General features: G+C 36.9%; 1 protein-coding gene across 1 annotated transcript in view; it reads right to left on the reverse strand.

Moving 5' to 3' along the window:
* Positions 1–10945, reverse strand: part of LARGE1 (LARGE xylosyl- and glucuronyltransferase 1) — a 194084-nt gene extending 183139 nt beyond the window's left edge. Inside the window, exon 1 of the mRNA XM_027886630.1 lies at positions 10759–10945. Within this exon, the coding sequence (XP_027742431.1) occupies positions 10759–10864 (106 nt within the window). The 5' untranslated portion in view covers positions 10865–10945. The remainder of the gene's footprint in view (positions 1–10758) is intronic.
* Positions 10946–20110: the final 9165 nt, after the last annotated feature.

The following is a 20110-nucleotide window of genomic DNA, read 5'->3' on the forward strand; positions in this document are numbered from 1 at the left end:
TTCTTCTCCCTATTTATTTTCTTAAGTAGTACCTCCATACCTTTATATTGTTATATTACTATGGATAATAATAACAAAAATGGCTACATATCTCCTTTCCATTGCAACCAAACTGTACTAAAATAAGCCCTACATATTTATATTTACAAACACCAATCAGTCAGTGTTGTTTTACTCTAATCCACCCCAAAGGATCTATTAACAAGAACCTGAGTTACCCTCACCTTCAGGGGCAGGCCATAACATGATGGTATGAGTTCAATACAACTCATGGATGCTGAATACCTTAATGCAAGGTAAAAATGCATGAGAAATCTTCCATTTGTTAATGCTCTAAATGTAACATGTAAACACTGTACACTGATTTTATGTTTTATCTGCAGAATCAAGATAACAATATCGATAAAACATGTTTGTAAGTCTTGATCTCATGAATAACTGCTTGCCAAATTAGTGCTCAAATAAAAATAAATAATTTTTCTTAAATTTAATGAACACTCTTTACCCGCAGCTGAAACTGTGATTTGATCCTTTCTGAAGGGTTATTTTTCACAACTGAAAAGGTACAGTAACCTGGAGCCCAAAACAAACATTTTGCTTGGGAAATTAGTTTTTCTGGACTAGGGTGGCAACCAATCATTCTGATAACTAGCTTCTATTAGTTATGGGAAGGTTAGAAATTATCCTATAAATTTATCTCTTTTTTCAAACAGGTATATATCCTCGTAACTTTAGCACTGTAGCACTCTCATCTACAGTTCTCAAGGTGATATTTCTTGCAGTGCACTTTATGTACTGCAATATCTCATCATCATGGCCGCTTATTTTACATGAAACTGAAACTGTTAAAATGATCCTTTTATATTATTTTTTCCTCATCTACTTCTCACCTTTCACTTCCTGCCTTGAAGCTAGAAATATCTGAACAAGGCTTAAAGCATGTATTTTTAAACAAGGTGAAATAATTTATTCAGAGATGTGCTACAATCCTCCACCAGCTTTAAGGCAGGAAGAAAAGCTTTGGTATACCTAGAATGCATGGGTCAGATGCAAGAATTACCAGCCAGCATTATTTTATCAGCTCTACAACAAAATACAGTTTGCACTATACAAGATGTTAGAGACATTGATTGTTAACATTCACTCTTATGGTAAAAATCTACAAATCTGCAGAAACCAATAAAAAAAAATCAGTAACTCTTCTGTGTGATTTTGAGACCAATCTACAAATTTGTCTGCAAGGTCCATTTTGAAACACAAATTAAACAAAAGACTGCTGCAACAACTCTAGGAGAGAAGCACTGACATGTAAACAATGAAAGATGAATAAAATAGAAAAAACTGGAAAGGAAGAAAATAGTGGGGAGAAACACAACTACTTAATCATATAATAAACAGATTTCTCTTTCATATTTTTTATTCCAGCAATTTCTCCAAGAGCTTTCCAGCATACAAGAATAATTCTATCTTATTAGCTATGGCTTTATTTCAGCTCCAGAAATAATCCTCTGTATATTACATGAATTGTATGCAACATCCTTTGATATTAAACTACACCATGACAACCTCAATCCTGTGTTTAGAAAGCCAAATGAGGGTGCTATTGTAGCACCACCACCCATAACTGCACTGGTTTTAATCTGCTTAGGAAGAACAATAATCACTTTGAAAATGTACAGGCCCAGGTTTCACTGGCTAGAAAGAAGCCCACAAGCTGCCCATGTTTCTTCTACCCCTAATAGTACCTGTGCTTGCTCAATTAGAGCCACCACATGCAGGTCTGACTGTACTACAATCACATCTTCAGTTTACTTTGTAGATACACATTTTTGGTTTTCAATTCAAGACTAATAAATCCAAGCTGGTAAGATACTCCAGCTGTTTGAAAGCACCCACTGGTGATGGCGATTTCACTGGGCATCTAGAGAATTCAGGAAGCAGGATGCACAGGGCAGATCACACACCTCTTCTTTTGGATAGGTATAGACCCACTATTACAGGTTTACTGGAAAAAGTATCTCATTAAGAAACACTTCACTGGGACAGTAAAATATTTTAACTAGACCTATAATTTTTTAAAAGTAAATATACCAAACAGAAGCAAATTCTCCTTTGGATCGTGAATTTAACTCAGGAAAATGTGATGATTCTCTAATTTTTTTTGTAATTTTCACTTCACTACTTTCAGTTCTTCCCTCCTAATTACTGATCTCTGCAAACTCTGGCATTCAGCAATTTCAAAGGTAAACAGAATTATAAAGAAAAAAAAAAGGAGGTTTAAAACCTTGCTTTTTGTGGAAGGAACACAATGGATACATGAGCAATTTATATTGTGTTCTGTAGTTTTATAAACTTTGCTTTAATGTAGCTTTATAGATATTATAAATTGTAAGTGCCAAGATGGCTGTGAGTCTCCTATCTAGAACAAAAGGAACTTTGTGCCAAGAAGAAGGTGGGGTTTGATAAAGTAAATAATTACCTTATTCTGACTAGATACCTGTTATAAACCAATTATAAGTGTATCTGTAATGTAAGTTTACATCTGGACAGTAGCTTGTGTGCATCTGGTCACGAGACCTTGTATAGAGAAACTATAAAAGGTCAGAACTCTTTTAATAAAGTGGATATATTGGAGATCTTATAGATCGTGTGCATATATGTACCCGAGCCCCTCCGTCAACAGCTTTTTACATCCTGAACTTTGCCAGTTCCGCAGAACTATAGAGAAGGACAGTCATGCCACAGGTTAGGACAAAATCATTACAGCAGGATAGCTCAAATGGCTTGAACGTGGTTAAACTGGAAAAGAATCGCAGGCAAAAAAACATATCAGTCTCCAGGTCATCAAGTTTTCCACTTATCGTTGGTATCTACAAAGTTGAGTGAACCAGGATGACTGCTGTCAGCCCATGTTTTTGAAGTTAGCTGTGCATTTCACTCAATTGTCCAAGGATATCTAGATACTTAAAAAAATCACCCTCTTTCAAGTCTAAAAACAAGAGTTACAAAGCAACACAAGAGAGGTAAAACCTCAAGGGGAGGAAATAATTACTCAGCTGAACAATTTAATGGTTATCATGTCTGAAAAAATGTTTGAAAAGGGTAAGGATGGAATAAAAGAGATATGTTGAAGATACTGGTAGTCTTAAGCCAAGCCTATCTAAACCATGTCTATGCAATAACAGGCTATTAACCTTCCCAATCAGTTGCTTTTCCTAATCCATGCTAGAGCATTACCTGCAGGACATAAGAATGACCATATGTGACGAATTTGAATGACTTCTTTGAATTTATTTTTAACTTGACTCCTTCTCCGGCTGGTATTATACACATTTAAATAAATATCCCAAATATAAGTTTCAAAAGTACTGAAAGGCACTAGAGATTCAATTTACTGTCTAACAAGAAAGATTTTGATTTCAATTTTTTTCCTAATCTGAAAACCCCCTGCAAATTAAAAAAAAAAACAAAAAAACAACAAACTCCGGAAAAATCAAACAGCCTTAGTTAATTGTTCTGAGAATCATAACCTAAATTTTCATTTCAGTCTTTTAAAATATCTCTGTTTTGGGTATTTTTTCATCCTATGCATATATATTTGTTGACCTGCTTGCCTGTTTGCCCCCAAAGCTCATTGATTAATTTCAAATTACTTTGTTAGAGGGAAAGAAGTCAGAGCTAATGAAGCTTCCACAGTTGCCAGGAACACAGAGATGAGAAATGCTATACGTTCCACCATTGAGAAATATACTGCAGCATGAGCTCAAGATTTATTTAGGTACCAGGAGATCCATATGGGAGCTAGATTTTATAAATGCCCTAATTGTAGGAAAAGCAACTTCAACATCAATCAGCTGCATGACATCAATCACATCAAGTCAGGCTACATTAGTTCCAGCACTCAAAGGAGTTCTGGTCTACTTATACTGCACATTTTGTTTCAAAAAGCCAAGCAGTACTTCTTGGGTTCTTTGAAAAAAGACATTTAAGCTCATCTTGCTTTTCTGTTTTTCTACAGAAAAACATGTTTTGACTATGAAGTTAGTAAGTACTTATCTTTGAAACAAAAAAGGAGGAATAATCAGGAAACAGCTCTCCTACTGTTGGTCTTTCACACAGACCCAACAGAATTTGGGCATCCAGATGCCCCTTCTTCTTGGGAGAAATTTGCTCACCTCTGTGTAAAGCAACTTTTATAGACAGCATTTTTCCCAAAAGTTTGTTCAAAGACTGAGGAAGACAAAGATAAAACAAAAACCTTGAGAAATCCCACAGATTATATTCAGAGTAAGCTGCTGTTCCAAAGAAGCTGGCCCCTTATTCCTGCTCAAAGAATTTCTTTTCATTCTGACCTTTATGCTTCTGCCAGAAATGAAAAATTAAAAGATGACTAGAAAAAGAAAGCCAAGAGAAAACTGGTGTTTAGAAACAAAGAAACATTCCATCCAATCAAGAGATTGTATAGAGACACAAGCAGGTAACCTTACAGCTCCCTTTACTATTATGAAAGGATAACCATGTACTTAAAAAGATGAGTGGCAAAGGAAAATGTGTGTCCCCTGTATACTGGAATGCAAAAAAAAGCAATGCAGACTTGCTTTCATTTGGTACAGCACACTGACAAAAGAAGTGTGCATTGCAAGATTTGTGGCTTTTCCTGAGATGATAGCATCTTGGTTTAAGGATTTAAACTCCTGGCAAGCTAAAGAAGAAACAGCACTGACTACAGCATTCAGGCACTGAGCTATAGTGGACCTTATTAGTTAAAGACAAAATGGTATTGCAGCACTATAAGTATTTAGTTTAATTGAAAGAGTGATTGAGAAGAAAAAAAAAAAATCCATGCTCCTCACTAACTCCACAATTTGACCTCCAAAAGCTTCTCATGAACAAGTTATATTTTGGCTGAGATTCTTGGCTTAAGGCCATTCTTGTTTTGCTACAGAAACTACTTAAAATTTCCTGTCATTGCTCACAGGCAGACTATTTATATAATGGGGAGAAAAAGTATTTTTCACATTCACTTATTAATTTCATTTTCTTAGATGATGGACAGATAAGGCTTCTCCAGTCTGTAAAACAAAATAAATGCAAGAACACTGAATTGCAAATTTAAAGAGGATGAGCAGAGAACAAGATTGAGCTTTTATACCACGGACCTTCTGGTCCACAGCATCCTTCAACCTAACTTCAGCAGTATTCTGTATAACCAAATCACAGGGGTTTTGTAGGACAAGTTTTCCAAGACAGAGCAAACAAAACTTCACATAAGCCTGAGGTCTTTACTATCATGATTTCTTTTATCCTTGTAGGATCTCCGAATATATTTAAGAAGGTATAGTGATTGCAGTTGACATAGAGGTGCTTCCGTGACAATTTTCTATGTCCTAAAACAAAAAAAAAAACAAGACAGGAGTATACCACTATCATTTACTCCAGAATGGATATGAAGGGGTTGCTATCTTAACTAAAGATAGCCAGTCTTAACTAAAATACACCTCCTGTAAACCTGCTTAGGCACCCATCACAGTAACAACCTTCCTACTTACAGAGACATTCTTTTCAGGACTTTTTTCTCAGAATTTTATTAAATAGATAGGATCAATACAGAAGCTGAAGCTTCTATTTGAAATGGACACTGGATTAAGTTTTCTTGTTTAATCCTGTTGAGACACATACCAGATAAATTCCGGTCCACTGAAGGAAACGTAATAAAAAAAGCAATTCCGGTATTTGCTCCTTTCTGATTACATTGCCTGTAAAGGGATTATTTTCTGATGTTTGTTCATCAGTTGCAAGTGTCTGATAGACATTTTACTAATTAATTATTTGTTTGCCTCTTCCTATGACTAACTTATTGCAAGCATTAAAAATTCAGGCAGTTTTCATCATGCACGCAGACCATGTGATAAACTTTTGGCACTTAACTGGATAAAGCTGAACTCCCAGAATCAGTTTTCTGATTCAAGTATTCACAAATATGATTTCAAAATCTACTTCCTATGAATATTAAAATTGGATATTCATTGTTTCTGTAGACAGTCTTCCCAATTAACATATTCACTAGAATATTTATGGAAACATACTCAAAAAGAGTGTGAACAGCATCAAAGTGAATCCATTTAAATACTAAGATGAGTATTTTCACCCTTCCTTCAATTTATTTCATTGTATTTGATGAGGTGTTTGCCCAACTCTGGCTTCAATCGTATCTCTATAGATGACTTTGACTAATCATAGTCACCCAAGACTGCAGTTAAAAGAGGACAACCAAGGAAAGCAAGTTCCAGGAAAGAAGTCAGGTTCTATTTTTTAAAATGTTACCCTGAGTAGTTAAAAAAAAAAAGAGTCAACTGCTCTCTCACCGACTTCCTGCATGATCTCACACAACTTTTCAATTTTTCATCTTAAAGCTACATTACTGGCTCTTCCTTTCCCGTGAAATATGTTCTGCACAAGAGCCCTACACACATACTCTAGGACTTACAACCTCAAGTGGATCCTCCACCCAGAGACTGGTAACTCAAGTGTATTTTCAACCTGTCAAAATAGAGTTGACTGGAAATCTGCTGAGGGCACAAAGCCACAGTGGACTTTTTTTTCTTTTTTTTAAGGAATCAGGGATCTAGAAAGCATGGTCAAATTACAGTTCCAAATCTCCATTTTACATGACATTCATGATAAAGGGGATAGGAAAGTGCTGCATATATAGCTTGGAAAATGAAGCTATTTATGAAGCTACTGCTGGTTAGTGAAATTGCTATTTTCTTTCTAATGAAAATTCATCATGCATTATTTGATTATTTCTTCTTCCCTGTTTTAAATGCACTTCACCCTTCCTACTCTATTACTTTGTCTTTTGAATGTAATCTAAGAGTGTTGGAACAATTAGCTTTCTCAATGTAACGGATAACTGAAATTATGCTGTCCTTGTGCATTATTAAAAACAATAACAGTAACCAGGTATGTTCAAAGGCTATACAATATTCAATACCATGTTTAATATTCTAGTTCATAACCTTAATAGACATTTATACATGATTAATGAGGCTTTTAGTAGCTATTGCTGTCACAGCTTGGGTAATACCACCTCCAATGAATATTCTAAGGGAATGGTCTTACTGGCAGTGCCTGAGTGACAACTGTGAAGTAGCAGGCTGACATGTACTTCCTGACAAGAGAACAAAACACAAAATAAAATTCTGTCTTAAGGAATTGCAAACTATTTCAAAAGCAGAACATGGAAACTGACTGCACTAAGGCATATTTTACATTACAGGTTCACTAAAAAAGCTTTTAAAGGGTTTCTAAATGTGATCCCACTACCACGCTATGGCCAATGAATAACTGAAGTTCTTAGATACAAACGCATGTTTGAGCAGTGTAATTCCTAATTACATCAAGAACATATAATTGGCAGACACAGCACTGCAGATACCGTACCAAAGAGAGACATTTGAGTCTAGAGCCCTGAAACAAACAAATAAAGAAAAAACTTGCAAAGGAATGAAAAAAAAAAAAAAACACGCTAAAGTTTTTGCTATGACAACTCAGCTAGGTCAGTCTTTTTCCTTATACAGAGAGGTGATTTGACTGCTATATGTTAAGTATCTTCAAATAGAAATATAGTCAGGCCTGGCAGGGCAATAATTAGCATGGATTCACCAAAGGTAAATCAACCCGACTGCCTCCTGTGATGGAACAACTACGAAGAGGAGACAACTAGGTGATGCAATCTCCCTTCAAAAAAGCATACAGCATCCCTGTATGGAATGTGGGATTTTATGGTCTATATGGGTGGATCAGATGGGTGAAAAAGTATCTGGAATGCTAGGGTCAAAGGGTGATGGTTACTCATTCATGCTCTGTTTGGAAGTTAGTTCCACATGGAGTTGCTCCATGTCTATTCTGCGACTAGACCTGTTCAGTCTTTTCATCAGTGACATGCAGAATTCACCCATATCAAGACTGCAAATGGCACCAAGTCTGGGAGTTGCAGTCAATAAACTCACAGGCAAGAGTGCCACCCAGGGGACCTAGAAGGAGTGAACAATGCCTAGGAAAGACTAACCCTCTCATAATGGCACAGGCTGTGGACTAGCCCTCCTGGGAAAAATCTGCAGTCCTGGTGTAGAGAACATTAAAAATCATCAACAGGAACATAGCAAGTAGGCTGAGGAAAGTGACCATTTCCCATTACTTGATACTCATTAGATCACATCTGGAACACTGAGTCCAGTCTGGGGTCCCAAACAGAAAACACTGATGAAGTTCAGAATAGGGCTATGAAGTTGTACAGGGGCTGAAGTTCTTGCCCTGAGCTTGTTCAGCTTGAAAAAGAGAAGGCTCTGTGGGACTTACCAGCAGCCCCCTACAAGCAAGTTGCAAGAATACAGAACCAGACTCTTCACATTGATACATGGGGAGAGGAGGGGTGACATCAGACATAAAGTGAAGCAAGGGAGGTTCAAACTACATATAGGAGGAGAAACTTTTCCACCTGAGGGCAATCAAACAGTGGCCCAAGTTGCTCAGGAAGGCCATGAAGTCTCTGTCCTTGGAGGTTTTCAAGACACTACTGAATAAAGGCCTAAGAAATCTTGTCTGACCCCAAAACCCACACTGATTTGAGCAGGACTTTAATGAGAGCACTCCTGAGGCCTCTTACACACTGAATAAATAAGTAATTCTAGGAAGATGCCAGGTATTGACTATATCTTTAATTTAGTGGAGAAAAGTCTAAAAAGAACCATTTACTCAAATCTAAAACCGGATGAATGGAAAAGAAAAATTCTAGTGCTGTGATTAATCAAAGAAACTAATGCCAGAAGACAGAGAGAACTCGTCACTTCTGTTAGTTTCAAATCAACATATAATGATGTTGTGAGACAATTTTTTTCTCAACTATATAGAATGACAGGATGATACAACTGGAAAAGACCTCTAAGATCACTGAGTCCAACCGTTCAGCCAGCACTGCCAAGTCCACCACTAAACCACATCCCTAAGTGCCACATCTACACCTCTTTTAAATACCTCCAGAGACAGGGACTCAACCACTTCCCTGGGCAGAGTGTTCCAGTGCTTGTCAACCTTTTCCATGAAGAAATTTTTTGCTAATATCCAACCTAAACCTCCTCTGGTGCAACTTGAAACCATTTCCTCTTGTTCTATTGCTTGTCATCTGGGAGAATAAAGCCCCCCCCCACCCCACTACAACCTCCACAAAGAGCTCAAAACATGAGCAAATTGTGTGAACCATTGTGGAGAACAAAACAAGAAGTTATATAAAATAACAAAATGGCTTTAACTCATTGCACATAATATCTACAAGTTAAGGAAAATGAGGTTAAATAAATATCTAAGTGACCTTAGTTCTCAACCAACGAAGATTAAATAATGCCCCATCCGAAAAGAAAAAGAAAACAGATACAGAAAAGTAACTGAAAGAATTACTAACTAAATCATTTCCAGCCCTTTTCCAGTACAAGGCTTTGTAATAGGTAATGGGTTTTGCTCCCTAGTTTGCATTTAAGATTAATTCACACTGAGAGCTTTAAGTCACTTCAAATACCATGTAGCAGCAAATTTCAAGATTTGTATTGAGTTCTCTGTAAAAACAAAGGATTCTACACACAGAGGAATTTAAAACACCATGGCATTATCAACTGTGGACACAATTAAAATAGTCATTACCTCAAGGCAGCATAATATTCTTCTAAAAGCAAAAAGGTGAGGCCTGCATTTGCTCAGCTTTCAAAAATCAAACAAAGTCAGTACTGTTCTGCCTGCCAGATCATTAGTTTTCAAGTATGCAGCCAGGACCCCTTATATTTCCAATTTAACATGAATTCCATAAGTGTTTCATTCTAGAGTAACCTCACAGCATTACTGCACATTAAGGTAGAATTTTAATAATCAAATAAATTTGCATAAGCAAACATTTGTACCTGGCATGTAACTAATTCAGAATTGTATGTAATATACACCAAAAATCTTTATATGTTCTTATAATTTAACTTGGAAACCCATTTTGTTTCGAAACAAAGCACAAAGTTGTCAGCCAAGGTTACATGAAAGAAGCTTGACATTTTAAACAATGCCTTTTTAAAATTATCTGGCTGTTAAATAGTGTCTGAACAGTTTTTAAAAGGTTGAAACACCTTTCCTCGTGCTAAGATAACTAAAAGGGCTGAACGGGTTTTTTTTACTCTTGCAAAAATAACACAATTACTATTGCCAAACATAAAATGCTCCATCTCCACAACAAACCAACCAACCAACCAACCAAAGCTACAAAGTAAAAAAAAAACAGGAGAGCCAGAATCTTCAAACCTCACCTAACTGAAATATTACTGCTGGATTCACTGATTTTCTGTGTTTGGCACATCTAAAATGAGACATTAACTTTAATTAAAAGAAAAAATTAAAGGGCATAGGATAGATCAACTTTTAAAAATTAGAAAATACAGAGAAGGAATGAGTAAAGTGATGGGGTGGAGGAGTTGTTGCACTTTTTCAAAGTTCAGAGATGAGTAGAAAATTAAATAACTGTGGCCAGCAACTAACTCAACCTCAGCAGTGAGAACTTGGTAAGGAAGGCCCTTTGTTGAAATCTGCACCTTGGGAACTATTTCATACACAAGCCAAACGAGATTTATTTAAATAAAATCACTGATGACTGATCTGCATTTGTCTGCCCAGATACAAATCATTCAACAGCCCACCACCCCTCCTCAGCCATTATTCCTCTCCTACCTTCAAAACTCCCAGCAAACAGATAAATCCATGTAATAGCTGGGACAAAAAGGACGGTCAGAGAGGCAGCCAAGAATTTCCGTCGCCCTCTGCAGATTCCCAGCATTCTCTCAGGAGTGCAGATTCCAAACCCAATGTTGTTCCTATGTTGGAAGCAAATAGTCCACAGCCTCCCACATATTACTCCCTGAAAAGGAAAGGAAAAAAAATATTTCAACAGCTTATCCCTCTACAGAAAGTTATAGACTATGTCACCATTCCTAAAGAGTTAAAAGAAGAAGGCTAAAAATAGTGTTACTGCAACTGCAACGGCAGGAATTCTCAAAATTATCCACAACTACTTAATATTAACACAAGTTTCAGAAGTCAGACTAAGACAGTAAGCCGATGAAACACATCATATCACCTAAATACACACTAAGCTCCACCTTACCAGGAGACATCACCTTTATTTGTGGTTATGCCCTCATTTTACTCTACAGGAACTCTGGGCTCTTTGATGCCCATGTGTGCTGGGGTTCCAGGGCAGATAAGAGAAAGGCACCCATATTTCTTCCCCTGCTCCCAAAGAGCAAAAGTCACTACTGAATCAATGAGCTGGCTGCACACTGGTAATGAACTCAAGAGAGTGAAGCAGAAATGGAAAGGCAAAGTTTGAGGGTAGAGGGATGTTATTAAAATGACCCACTTTGCTCATCAAAAAACCAAGGCTGATGAACTGCTATGTTCAAGGGGAAAAGAGAAAGTGAAAAATGGGCAAGGAAACATGGTTATTCACAAAGGGGATATCAGGAGTTTTAGACTGTATGCCACGAGAAAAGAAGCAGATTCTGGTGAGTAACACTGTTTTTATTAGGGAAAAAATAATTCTGATCTTAATTTGAAATAATTGTTCTGCATTTCAGAGAGGCCAAAATGACAAAATAATTTGATGATTTTTTATTCACAGGAAAATGAATATTCCCACACCAGTGCAGATATGCGGGCATAAAAATAATGTTTCATATTGATTGCAGTTTTGTTTGAAAGAGAAGGAAAAACAAGTAGACAAGTTGGAGAGAGAAACAGAGATATTAAGTCCATGAAAATCTAGTTCAGGTTTTGTGTGAAAGGGCTTAAGTTTTTCAATTCTAAAAACAGAACTGGTCCACAAAAATTATAGGGAAAAAAACACAGATTCTGGCAGTACAAGGTGTTTAATAACAGTGCCCTTTGACTTATATTTAAACTAACACTAGAGTCAAAACAAGCAATGAAAGCATTTCTACAGTGACATATTAACAATGGCTGCTGTGTGTCTTGAAAGTATGTCTGAGCTCTACAGCTCCAAATACATTGCAGTGAAAGTCAATTCTGAGATTAAATTACAGCAAAAATGAGAATTGGAGACAAGAGAAATGGGTTCAGACAAAAACCTTTGATACTGGAGATACCTGACGGCAGTAATCAGGCACACTTACAGCTGTTGCTTGAACATTCAATAGAGCCCACTTTACTACTCTACAGTTAAAGAAGCATGATAGTACTCTGACCTTGGAACTGATAAAATGGACTATAATTTGTCCAGAGCCAGCACAAAAAGCATTCCATTGTGTCAGCTTTTCAATGCAATGAATGCCTCACCACAAAGATTTTGCACAAAATATGTGGACAGACTTAATATTAACAACTGTGGTATTAGAGTCACTCAGTGTTAGACAGAGACACACATTTGGTAGATAAATTGTGGAGAACTCTTATCTGTATTCACTGTATTTGGATAATGATTACATACCATTTCTTTTCCTTATATCACATATCTTGTACAACTACTCTGAAGAGAGTCCCTTACATGCCTACTTGCAAACCACTGATAAATTCCCTGGCTTCTGTGTTTATATGCATATCTAGTATAAAGTGCACAGAATCACTTATGTTAGGTAGGAAATCTTTAATTTATTTATTTATTTTCCCTTTAGTGTCATGGTATGCACCACTGACGTCAGTCCGTGCATGGAAAAATAAACCTTTGAAAAGACAAACTCCCAAGCACGGTCATTTGCCAATAGCCACATCTTGTAATGCAACACACACTGGCTGCATACTGCTCCTATCAATGACACTGCACGACATGTTTCTGAAATCATGCTGCTACAAGTACACTGATACAAGTTTTTGGTGTAAGGACAACCAGACTCTGAGGCCTGGGGTTACAGAGCTGGTAGCGGATTAATTCATCCTGGGGTGGCATATTTAAGAAATAATTCGGTTTTTCCTATATCTTCTTTTAAATATCCATACAAGTTAAGTTCCCGAACAGGTTGATGAGGAGGATGGAATCCAGCTTTTCTGCCCTATGAATGTAAAGCACCCTAAAAAATCAAAAAGGTATAAGGAGTAACATTTAACACTCAAGTCAGCTATGAAGGAAAACTAGGAATGTGGCAAATTCAGTTTTCTACAAACTGTCATCATTCAGACAAAACAGACAAATCATTTTGCACATTCATGTGCATCTTTTATCTAACTAAAAAGACATTTGGGAAAATCCTAAACAGACAAGTCAGCCTGTGATGAATCACCCTAGGAAATGTTGAGATACTTCTTTTATTAGTGCTTTAAAAGAGCCATAAACTATTTTAAATGAAGCTTCTACTATCTCCCCACCTCCCCAAAGTTGTGAATAGCTTCCCTTGGGTCTTAAATATTCATTTTTAGTGTATAAAATCACCACACCTGCTGAGCACTTTTTTCCAAATTAGATGATGCATCATGCACAGCCCCTACACAAGCAATTATATAAAAGGTCCATGAATGGTAATGAAGATGCTTAGCTTAAAGGAAGAACTGTGGACTCAATCATGTATTCACTACTGGTTTTATTCAGAAAGAATTTTACCTAATATGCCATGGTAAAATAAATTGAAAGAAGGCATTGCAGTTCTTTGACTTGGTTTTCCTTTCAATTCAACAGGTGCCAGACTGACATCTGGCACAAAAATAAATTAATTGACAACCACTGGCTGGAGCCAGAGCTAAGCACAAAACAGGATAGCACATTTCTGACATAAGAGGTTGCCACTGCCTTTCAGACTGCTCCTACAGTATCCACTGCTTTTCAAGCACAATCCTACTAAATCAGACTGTCACCTGCCTAAAAGGCATTAGAATGCAGTTTCATGGTACAGGGTAAAAATGAAGCTACTTTGGGTGTGACATTGCTAGGCATATTCATTTTTTCAGTAATAGCAAACACTTTAAAATGGTTCAATTCATTTACACAAACCCGTGAGGTGCTCCTCCTGATAATTTTCAGTCTCAGCAACTGTGCTAAATGAGCACCTGTACTCAGAAATACAGAGCATGAAATACATCAGGAAAAAAAAAAAAGTATGAAGCAGTAACTGGCCCATTTAAGCACAGGACTTAGGTGTGATACTCTGATCAAAAAACAGCCCAAGCTGCTTCATCTGTTGGCCAGTGTTAGCATTTTCAGATACATCTCACTGAGCCACAATGAGCATCTGCAATTTTATCCATCGTTATTGGGTTTATCTCAAAGCAAGGGAGATCAAAATTAGTCCCAGAGTAAAAGGGAACGGTTGTGTCTGCAGTTTAAAGCATGGTCTCAGTTACACTCCTCCAGACACAATCAGATTTTCTGCCCATGTGACAGATATAGGAAAATGCATGCATTCCAAGGCATTGCTCTACCTTGGCCTTCAATTCTGCTCCAAGTGCATCATATAATTACATTTTAGAAATCTGATTCAGTAAGTAATACCCACAAAAGCTACCTGTATGTACATCATGTTTTGCTGTCAGTATGTCAGATGCTCTATGCTTCTACTATACACCAATTCAAGATCTATAAAACCTACTGCACAGGAGCAGTTCACAGACATTTATGTTGCAACCTCAAGCCAGCTCATCCCTGACTACTGCCCACAGTGCTACAAAAGGCTACTAGCTTGGGCAATACCTACGTGAGGTTTACAGGGAGATTAAAATAATGTGGGTTTCTCATTGCAAAGATTTACTCTTGACCTTCTTATGACATGTGACCTTGCTCAGGACCTCCTTATATGAACAGAATGACTTTTGTTGCCTTCACATACAGTCAAATGCTTCCATTAACTACACTAACTTATCAGAGCTGTTTCTTTGTTTTAAATCACGGATTATCTCCTCAGCTAAGCGTGAAGCAGCTCTCAACCAGTATGAGCAGCACATATATTAAAGCATGTAGCACAACACTAATCACATTAGTATTCAGTTTCTATATGTTTATTTTTTTAATTACGGCACGACAGCTAAACTATGTCAGACATTCAGCAGGAGTTCAGTAAAACAACAGAAGTAATTATGAAAACAAAAATCAAACACAATTAACTAGATTTAACTGCTCTACTATAAAAAGCTTTTCTAACCGCTTCATACATTTCCTTGCATTTGTTACAGTTAATCTGATCCTAGTAATCTTCCATTTGTTTTCAGAGCCACTGCAAATGAATATGTACAGTTAAAGCTGTTTATACACCAATCCTGTGCCTTGGCTTTGTTGTTGTTGTTTCTTAAATTAATGTTATTTAATTCTTTCTGCTCTTCCACACTTGCAGTCACAGAGTCAATGAACAATTTCTACTGTAAAGCTTTTCCCTTGGCTCTGTGTCACTGTAACATTTGTCCCTTATGAGAGATTTTTCACATGCTTTTGCCAAACTCAGAGTATAAATAATACAAAGTAACAAGCAGTATCTTAACCTATATTTTTCTGTTTTTCTTTAAATGTTGCTAATGAGGGGTTATGAGTTTACTTGTCAATTAGTTTACTCCTTGACAGTCAGATTTTACCTTGTAGCTTTGCAGTCTTCCCATTATGGAATTTGGTTGTCATCTGACAGATTGCTTTTTGTAATATTAAAGAAAAGTTTGGTACCATAAAGGAAGGGTGTAGAATAAACCAAAGATTATTAAATAAAATATGAAACAATTTAATGGTAAATCTTTATTTAAATAAACATCTCGCTTTCAAGTTTCATGGCTTAACCCTAGCCAGCAATTAAGTACAACACAGCCACTTAATCCATCCCCCTACCTCCTTCCAGTGGGAAGGGGGAGGCGAATTGGAAAAAGGTTAAACTCATGGGCTGAGAGAAGAACAATGAATAACTTAATAGTTTAATTAATTAATTGTGAATTAAACAATCGATTAATTATATAAATAATTTGATAATTGAAATTGGGTAAAATGTTATTATTATCATCATCATGACAACAACAACAACAGTAACTGCATGGAAAGGAGACAGAGAGAGGATTAAAACCCAAGAAAAAACAATGATTCACAATACAGCTGCTCACCACCTGCTGACCAATGCCCAGCCCATTCCCACGTAGGAGTCAGTCCTTTCCAGGTAACTCCCCTAGTTTATATACTGGGCAAGATGCCATATGGTATGGAATATCTCCTTGGCCCTTGGGTCAGCTGTCCTGGCCATGCTCCCTCCCAGCTCCTCGTGCAGCTCCTCACTGGCAGAGCATGAACCTTAAAAGTTCTTGATTCTGAGTAAGCACAACTTAGCAACAACCAAAACATCAGTTTGTGCTATTGACATCATTCTCATGCTAAATACAAGCCACAATACCATTTCAGATACTAGAAAGAAAATTAACTCTATTCCAGCCAAAACCAGGATAGTTAATATATTTTACTTCACAAATTCTTAGAACAGATATAGCATTTCGAAGGAAAATGCCACCTCTTCTCTCATCGACCTCTTTTTCTTCTCCCACATGGAAGAGCATGCTACAGAAACAATTCTAATGCTCCTTTTGCTCTTAAACTCTGAATTTTCTTAGCACTGGAGAATGTCCCCCCCAAAGTTATACTTCTTAATCCTATAGTATCATGACTTTAAAGAAAGATCTGGAGTAAACTCAAACTCAGCATCCACTTTAGAAGTTCTATGAAGCCACTTTAAAGGAAAAGATGACAGCAGAGTTTTTAAATGCTACCAAATTTACTCTTTCTCAACCAGTGAAAAGAAAATAGTCCTATCTGAAAGAGAGAAAATAGCCAGTAAGCCGACAGCATAAATGAGTTCTGCCTTGGAACTGTGCTAACTGCTCTGAGGGCACATAGGACTGACACATTCTTTTATATCTTCACTCAATACGTGCTGTGGCTCAAGGAAAATTCTATTAGGATCCTCCTGTTAATCAAAGTTTTCTAGAAGGTTCCAGCTGTAAGCACCACCACCACCACAGGAAAAGAATCTATCATGATGGTACAGTAGTCACAGATGGAGATAAGTAAATAAATAATATGCTTTCACATTTTTTCTTTTTTATTTCCATATATTCCTTTATATATATTTACATATACACTTCTAAAGGCATTCCTTTTTCCTTTCAAGCTTAGGTTATTCAAAAGAATGAAGGCCTGCAACTTCAAAAATTAATGTTAAGGAATAAGACAAGATAACAGGACAAGAATCTTTTCCTAAGCCTCCACTAAAATGTCATTCTTAATATGAGGGGGGGGAGGGGAATCCATTAGTTGAGAAGAGAGAGCAGCAGCAAAATCATGACAGAAAGATCAGTCTTGCCTGTTAGTCACATTTCATTTGCAACCAAAAAAATGGTACTTATTTTCAAAGCAGCTACTGACCTGCTTTCTCTAGGAGTTCTCCAAACTCTACTTTCACTCTGCTTTCTCAGCATCAGTATTTCCTGACTTCCCTACTCATCTAAGGACTTTGCACAATTCAGAGATAGAGAAACAGACCCTGACTTGGTTTGTATATGGCAGAAGTCTAACAAGACACTATATACATACTAAGAATAACTTAGAATTTGAGATCCCAGTGGCACTGAATTATGAACATACTGGAGATCATGGTCAATCATCAGTATCTCATACCTGTGATACATAATCTTTCAATAGAAAAGCAGCTCTCCTTCAGAATCACAGTTTACACTCAGACCACAGCACTAATTACACATATGAAATTCAGACTTATTACATATATGAATTTCAGACTTATAAAAATGACAAACCTCCACATCTTTCCAAGTCCAGGTCTCTTCACCTGAACTAGTGGCAGGAGGAAAAAGTACCATGCTATCCATTCTCAGCTGGAAGAAAACATCAGTATGTTGGTACATCACTGCTTACCTTATTCTCTTTCTTAAGTACTGCGTGCATGCAACCACACAGAAAACCAAATGGTCTTTAAATCAGAAGTAGGGCACTATTTGCAACATACATAACTCCTCTCCAGAATTTTGATGCTAATACTTCGCTTCTCAGCTAAAGTTTTGGGATGATTACTCAAAAGCAGTGTTTACCTTCATTAGAATCCTCTATGTATAAAGCTGCTCTAACGAGGAAATTGATTAAAGATTCATTAGAAAGTTTCGCTCGGGAGAAAACAATTATTGCTTGAAATGTTCCTCCCTGACAAAAGAATTCAAGTCTCTCTATGAAGCAAAGTCCTATTATAAGAAATAAAAAAAGCACAACAAAAAAACCCCTCATTTTTTATTTTACTGCATAGATCTCAAATTACAAATTAGTTTTACATGGGGATTTATAACACATTTCCAGCAGCTTGTCAGATGGGAACAGAAGTTTGCATTGTACCTACAAATTGTCCATTAAGAAATATTTTTATTAAATTAAATAAATATAAATAAATAAATAAAAAGAGACATAAATGGGCCAAGGTAGGTCTCTCATCAACTCTAGAAGTAAGAAGGAAGAGGGTGAGGAGTGCACAGATCCTGTTGGTCAAAAATCAGTTGCACAGCTGGTATTGGCAAGAGATATTTTGATTTTATAATCATGGAATCCTCTCTGAGAATGGTGGTCTGCCACCAAGAGAAAGGATCTATCTGACCACATGGGGCAAAAGTTTCTTTTTTAATAGGCTGAGGCCAAACTGTTGAGGAACTAAATTGTGAGCAATGAGGAGGGAGAAGAAAACCCACCGGCAAATGAGAAAATACTGGAATGGGCTGGCAAGCAAATGACGTTGAGTGATGTGGACAGAAGATACCTGTTTGCTGCAGTCAGGTAATGGAGGGATACAGGTTTTTTAGGAAGGACTAGGCAAGAAGACAAGGAAGAGGAATTGACCTGCATGTGAGAGCAGCAGAAATACATTGGGTTCCCCTTAGGATCCTTCCCCTCTATTCATCAGTGGTGAGAAACGCCTGGAGTGCTGTGTGCAAGTCTGCGCTCCCCAGTGAAAGGACACAGCCAGAGAGATTGCAGAGTCTTTGTCCTTGGAGACATTCAAAACCCAACCGGACATGGCCTCGAGCAACCTGCTTTAGTTGACCTTGTTTTGAGCAAGGTGTTGTACTAGAGAATCTCCAAAGGTCCCTTCCAAATGCAATTCCATGATTCACGATTCTACAATTTTGCACCCAGTCATAAAATATATAGTGGTTATTCAATTTAAATCCTCAAAAGTTCAAAACTAACATTTATTCCGCTATGCATGAATGATTATGAAACACACAGAGAAACCCAGGTGAAACTTTTTAGCTAGTATAAATCAATATAGCTTCACTAAGATCAATTCAAACTGCATCAATTCACAAAAAATACAGACTAAGTCTCTCCTGCTTAATGAAAAGAAGTTGAATTTTTTATATAAGCACAGAAGTTTTCACTTCCTTACTACATACTGCCTAAATATTACTAAAGCTACAAATATTTTTATAAGATTTATATAAAACTTAAACAAATGTTGCAATGAAAATTCCCAGAATGGCAGGCAATTTCCTATTTGAATAACCAAGGAATCAGCAAATAAAGTGTAATGCTATATATGTGGTCATGATCAAAAGCAGAAGACAAATCCGTCACTACAGTTGGAGTGCTACTTTACTAAGCACACTATACGTTCTCAATAGGTCCTTGATGCCACTACAGAACATAAAATAGTTGTGAGCAACTTTTTTTTTAGTAAGTGTTCTGTTGAGATCCCCATGTTTCAGGGTTTGGTATTTACTTGTTCTTAACTGTTATACCATCCAAGAACTATTCACTTTTGTAGGCTTTCCCAAAGTTGGGTAGGTTCTATACAAATTAATGGGAAAGGTGATTACACCCCATACTCCATTTTACCTGATGCAGAAGCAAAGCTCTTGCAGAATAATTTGGTGCCAGACACTTTTTTAAGTAGGAAAGGCAGCTGTCAATTTAGATCATTTCACATAGGACATATTCTTGAACACTGGAACACTGAAAAAAGCCTTGATAAACTGGAATTTATAAACACAGGTTTCTCATGGTTTCTTATACTACACAGATTAGTGTGGGTATTTGACAAGAATGGCACATAGTTTTAAGACAATT

Source organism: Empidonax traillii, unplaced genomic scaffold, assembly GCF_003031625.1.
Source record: "Empidonax traillii isolate 1590-97213 ecotype Southwest subspecies unplaced genomic scaffold, ASM303162v1 scaffold191:size1449129, whole genome shotgun sequence".
Lineage (NCBI taxonomy): Eukaryota > Metazoa > Chordata > Aves > Passeriformes > Tyrannidae > Empidonax > Empidonax traillii.